The sequence below is a fragment of the Lagenorhynchus albirostris genome, chromosome 10, assembly GCF_949774975.1.
Source record: "Lagenorhynchus albirostris chromosome 10, mLagAlb1.1, whole genome shotgun sequence".
NCBI lineage: Eukaryota > Metazoa > Chordata > Mammalia > Artiodactyla > Delphinidae > Lagenorhynchus > Lagenorhynchus albirostris.
The window spans coordinates 70,441,250-70,446,690 of record NC_083104.1 but is presented as its reverse complement, the minus strand read 5'-3'; the positions used below and the strand labels follow the sequence as shown (position 1 = coordinate 70,446,690).

At 54.1% G+C, this 5,441-nt stretch overlaps 1 protein-coding gene across 1 annotated transcript; it reads left to right on the top strand.

Moving 5' to 3' along the window:
• The first annotated feature begins 252 nt into the window (after nucleotides 1–252).
• Nucleotides 253–5,007, top strand: TREM2 (triggering receptor expressed on myeloid cells 2). Its single transcript, XM_060162846.1, has 5 exons — nucleotides 253–380; nucleotides 1,843–2,193; nucleotides 3,622–3,712; nucleotides 4,432–4,625; nucleotides 4,708–5,007. The coding sequence occupies exons 1-5, from the start codon at nucleotides 341–343 to the stop codon at nucleotides 4,722–4,724; spliced, it is 693 nt and encodes a 230-aa protein (XP_060018829.1). The 5' UTR covers nucleotides 253–340; the 3' UTR covers nucleotides 4,725–5,007.
• Nucleotides 5,008–5,441: the final 434 nt, after the last annotated feature.

Genomic DNA, 5,441 nt, shown 5'->3' with positions numbered 1-5,441 from the left:
ATAAAGATACTAAGGCAGTTGAACGGAGAAAGGGTAGTCTTCTAAACCATGAGAAGGCTGGTACAGGCAGGACAGTGGGCTGTCCTCTTGGAGGTCTGGGATCCTCAGCACCGCGCTGCTGGGCTGCAGTGGTGGCTCCTCCTCTCCTCCCCTCCCCCACCCCACTCCCCCTCCTTGAATCATAAAGCCAGATCCCAGTTCTGATGATTACTCAACCTCCAGGAGCCGGTTCCTGTGGGCAGCGCCTGACGAGCCTGACCCTCTCCTTCCTGCAGTTCAAGGGAAAGACGAGATCTTGCACAAGGCACCCTGCGTCTGTCCTCCACAAGGGAAGGGTGACATGGAGCCTCTTGGGCTGCTCATCTTGCTCTTTGTCACAGGTAGGATTCCCTCCCTCCGCTGCCTTCTTTCCCTCTCCTTCCTTGAGTATATGGCAAGTGGGTGGGTGGGTAGGGAGCACTGAGCCAAAGTGTGAAGATGGCTGAAATTCTCGGCATGTCCCGCACCCCCTCTTCTCACTGTGCCCCATATTCTTCATCATCTCCCTCTCTCCCCAGCATCAGATTCTTCATGTACGTGGAAGTGTCAGAGGCTGGTGGATTCGGACACCTAGAAAGGGAAGGAGTTCTGATGGTGGCATCTCAGGCACTAGCTAGTAGTTGGGGGAAGTTTTGGGGGGCACTGGTAAGAGCCCCTAAAATTATGAACCACTTAACTAGCCCCAGAAGAGTAGCAGCGTGGGAGGGAGAAAAGAACCTGGTACTGGCAATCTGCATCTTTGGGGTGCCCCTCCTGTGCTCTGAAGGTCCTCTTGTCCTCAGCCCTGGATGGGAGGTGAAGGGGCTGAAGATTTTGTGATTGAGCTGGGGAGACTGGCATCCCAGATTCTTGCACATGATGGCCTTTTCTCATCGGGGAAGGGTGCCTCTTGCTCCCCCAGAGCAATAGGCATACCTGGGTGAGAGGAGAGACTGTTCCAATGGAGCTGGAGCTTCTTGGCTGGAGGTGGAGTAAGGGAGGGGGATACGTTAGCCTGCCCAAAGGCAGAGGGATGGACTGGGTAGTATGGAGGGGGCACTGCTCACCAGGTCTTTCTGGTTCCAAAAGACAGGCCACCAGCTCCCCAATCCTTTTTACAAGTTTCTGTCACCATGTGGTTGAAGAGAGGGGAGGCTGAGGCAGAGGGCACTGGGTGGTTCTCTTATAGCCCCTGCCCTGGCAATAGACTGGCACTCTAAGCCCACCCCAAGGAGGGTCCCTAAAATAGCAGCCTCATGTCTCTCCCAAAATAGTTCTGAGACGCATCCCTCCTGAAAGGGGAACAAAGGCACAGAAATAGGGAAGCTGGAAGCTAAAGGTCAGAAAGAGGAGGATGCAGTGCTGGTATGAGCGTGGGCAGCTGCAAAGGAAGCAAGGATGGAGGGCGTGGGGTGGGGGTGCCCAGCCCCACGTGGGACCAGCCCCAGGCCTGAGAGGGTCACTGGCCCTGCTCTCTTGAGATGGAGTGGGAGAGGGGAGGGCTTGATTTCATGTGACAGGAAGAACATGAGTGGACTAGGACTGGAGGGAACTTCAAGACCAAATGTCTCTGGAAATAGGCCCAGAGAGGGTCAGTTATTTCTCTAAAGACGTCCAGCAAGTCCAATGGTGATAAAGCCAGATCCAGGACCCGGGTTTCCTGGTTTCCAGCTTCCTATAAACACATACCTGGGTTATACCACCTTCTCCCAACCTGTGTAAAGGCCTGAGTTCCTTAAGTGTGGGATTTCTGTCTCTTCTGTTCATTGAACACAGTAGGTGTTCAATAAACATTTGGTAAGTGAATGAATGTCTCCTCCCCAGAGCTATCCCGAGCCCACAACACCACGGTGTTCCAGGGCATGGCAGGCCGGTCCCTGAGGGTCTCCTGCCCCTACAACTCCTTGAAGCACTGGGGGAGACGCAAAGCCTGGTGCCGCCAGCTGGGTGAAGAGGGCCTGTGCCAGCAGGTGGTCAGCACTCACCCCTCGTGGCTGCTGTCCTTCCTGAAGAGGCGCAATGGGAGCACGGCCATCACGGATGATGCCCTGGGCGGCACACTCACCATTACTCTGCGGAATCTTCAAGCCCACGACGCTGGCCTCTATCAGTGCCAGAGTCTCCATGGTAGCGAGGCCGACACCCTCAGGAAGGTCCTGGTGGAGGTGCTGGCTGGTGAGTGGGCAGCTGACTGCACCCTGGCCTGCCCTTGGGCCTGGGGTCGTCTTTAGTATCTGAGCACAGGACCACCCTCAGGGCTTTTGGGGACCCTGGGAAATCCCACAGTGTGGATCTTGTCCCTCCCCACCCCACAACTCAGGGTCACTGTGGATAGTTGTGCAGGTTGCTAACTGCACAAGGGGGTCACAATCCAGCCCTGCTGTCTCTCTCCAGGCTGTGCTCCCTGGTGGAGGACTGCATCACTTGCAGGAAGGGTACAGTTCTCTAATTTGCCCAAGGCACCTTATGAGCTAGTTGTGGTCCTGCTTCCCCCAAACAGCTTTATCCATTTGGCATCTGGTTAGGATGTGAGCACTGAGGTGGTCCTTAAGGAGTAGGAGGACATTCACCTATTCCTTCACCCAACCACCCAACGGACCTACCAACATAGATTAAGCACCAACCTGGTACAGAGAAACAACCCTAGAAAGGAACACTGCTGTGACCCTGGGCAACGTGCTTCTCCTCTCTGGGCCTCCATTTCCCCATCTTGAAATGGAGGTCGTGGTGCCTGTGCTGCTGACCCCACAGGGCTCCCATGAGACACAAATGACATGACAGAGTTAAAATTGCTTGGGGGTCAGTGACAGTCGTTGCCCCAGCCTCCTGCTGCTAACTGCTCGGGATCCTCATTTCAGGCTTGACTAGGTGAGATGTGCAGTGGTGGGGTCCTTCTCATCCCTGAGTTTGCACAGGGGATGCCCTTCAGGAAAGCTTTCTGTCTGTGTCTCCGGAACGTGATTGTGTCCCAAAGGAGAACAAATCTGAGGTTACGTATCCCTTTTCTGACTCTCCCCTTGTCCAACTCCTCTCTCCAACATGGCCCCTTATCATGGAAATGAAGGTTGAAAGTAACATTTGTCTAAGGTGGGGAGGGTAGGGGACACCGTCTGCCTTAGACCCCAAACCCTACCCCCATGAGAGTAGGGGGCGAGGACACACAGATTTTCAGCCCTATCAGGGTCTAAGGCTCAGCTGACTCCCAAGAGAATAGCAGGAAAAGAATAACAACAACAACAACAACAATAATCCATAGCTGGTACAGGCAGCTCGACTGTTTACACAGGACTTTCAAAAACACCCATTACTTCGTTTGATCTTCCTAAAGACCCTGTGTGGTGGGAGGGTGGGAGCTGCAGTTACTGAGCTCCTGTGAGGGGATGGGCATTACACAGGATGCTTTCACTGTATCCTGCAACACTATTATTAAGAAGGTGTTCCTAATTGCCCCACTTTACAGGTGAGGAAATTGAGGCTCAGAGAGGTTAACAACTTGATCCACCCAGGGCCATGTCCCAGAGAGCCTCTCCCCACCCAGAGAGGTTCTCCCCACTGTGGCATCAAGGAGGGGGGCTAGAAGCTCACAGGCTCTGTCTCCCACAGACCCCCTTGATTACCAGGACCCTGGAGATCTCTGGATCCCTGAGGAGTCCGAGCGCTTTGAGGATGCCCAGGTGGAGCACAGCATCTCCAGGTACAGTGACAAGTCTTTCCTAAAATCCCTGGGCAGACCTCCACCCTGCAGAGCCAAGGCATGGGGTGGCAGCTGGGGGGTGGCACGTGCCAGAAGTACAAATTCCAAGGCAATGAGACACTAAAGTGTCTGCATGTGATCTTGTCTAAACACCCCTCCAACCAGCCAGTGTGTGTTGGTATGGCTGTGCTAGTTGTTAAAATATTGCAAAACTTCCCTAACAGTTTGTAAGTAGTTGCTGCTCCAAGACTGCTCCACCCCCTTCCCTGGCAGCCCTCAGACATCTCCACAATTCAGCAACAATGAAACTTTGAGTATTTTAGTACAAAACTGGTACCCTCAGACCCCTGCTTCCCTGATGGGACCAGAATCAGTTCCGACTGGTTCTTGATTGGTGTTTAAACACTGTGAGTATAACCATGAAGTGCACATGTGCATGCAGACACACACACACCATACCACACCATCATGCAGAAAACTGCTCAGCAAGGGAGGTAACTGTTTAAAAGCAGTCAGCAGGCAGATCCATGCCTGGAACTCAGGTCTCCTGACTACAGGTTACCCCAAGCCCCGCAAAGCCTCATCCAGGGATGGTGCTGGATGGGGAGATATCCTCAACCCCCGGAGCTCCTCGTGTCTCCCCATTCCTTCTATGAGGGCAGATTCCAGTCTGTGGGTCCCCTCATGGCCTCCCACATGTCCTCTTTTTTTTCTCCAAGGAACCTTTCTGAAGAGGAGAGCCCCTTCCCACCCATTTCCATCCTTTTCCTCCTGGCCTGCATCTTTCTCAGCAAGCTTCTGGCAGCCAGCGCTCTCTGGGCTGCAGCCTGGCATGGGCAGAAACGGAGGACACCCCATGCCAGTGGGCTGGACTGTGGCCATGACCCAGGTTACCAGCTCCAAACCTTGACAGGTGAGCTTGGAGAGCACGGTGGCCGCTGGGGGCTGGTGAGGTGGTGCTGAGAGGGGCCAAGTGAGTACTCTGTCTGTTGCAGAGCTGAGAGACACGTGACAGGAGGACCCACGGTGGAGGAGAGGCCCAGGAGAGGTCTGCACGGACCACCCCAGCCTGCTGCACACCCGCTCCTTGGCCACCAAGTCTCCTGGTTCTGCTTTCGCAAAAGGCCACTCTGCCTGTACCCTGCTTCTCTCGGCCCCTGGAAGCAGGGATTTGTGCGTGTGTGCACGTGTGTGCACGTGTGTGTGTGTGTGCGTGTGTGCATGGGAGGTGGGAAGGACATCTACCAACTTCTGGACATTGGACATTAAACACTCTCACAAATAAATCCAAGACTTCATGCTTAACTGATGGTTTAGGGCGTCATGAAGGTCTCTTTTGCTACAGGGCTAGGAGAGTGAATTCAGATGAGGAAAAGATAAAAGGTCTGGCTCCTTGGGGCCTAGGGTTTTAGGATATCATGTCCCTCCATTCCCACAGGCTCCAAACTGGCCAATCTTTTTATTCTTCTCTCTCCCTCCCAGAGATCTGATTACCAAGCCCTGCCTCCTCCTGTGGAATTTCTCTAGCATCCTCTCCTCTCCTCCTCCTGCCTCCTGTCCATCAGTTTCCTAGGATTACTGCTGGGCCCCCTGCCCCAGGCCCCCTTCCTCCCTCCACTCCCCTCAAGTCCATCCAATTCCCAGCTGACTCAAACCTCTAGCAAACCTAGAGGTTTGCTTTTATCATGTTACTCCGCCTCCGGAGAAATGGCAAGGGACTGGGTTGCAG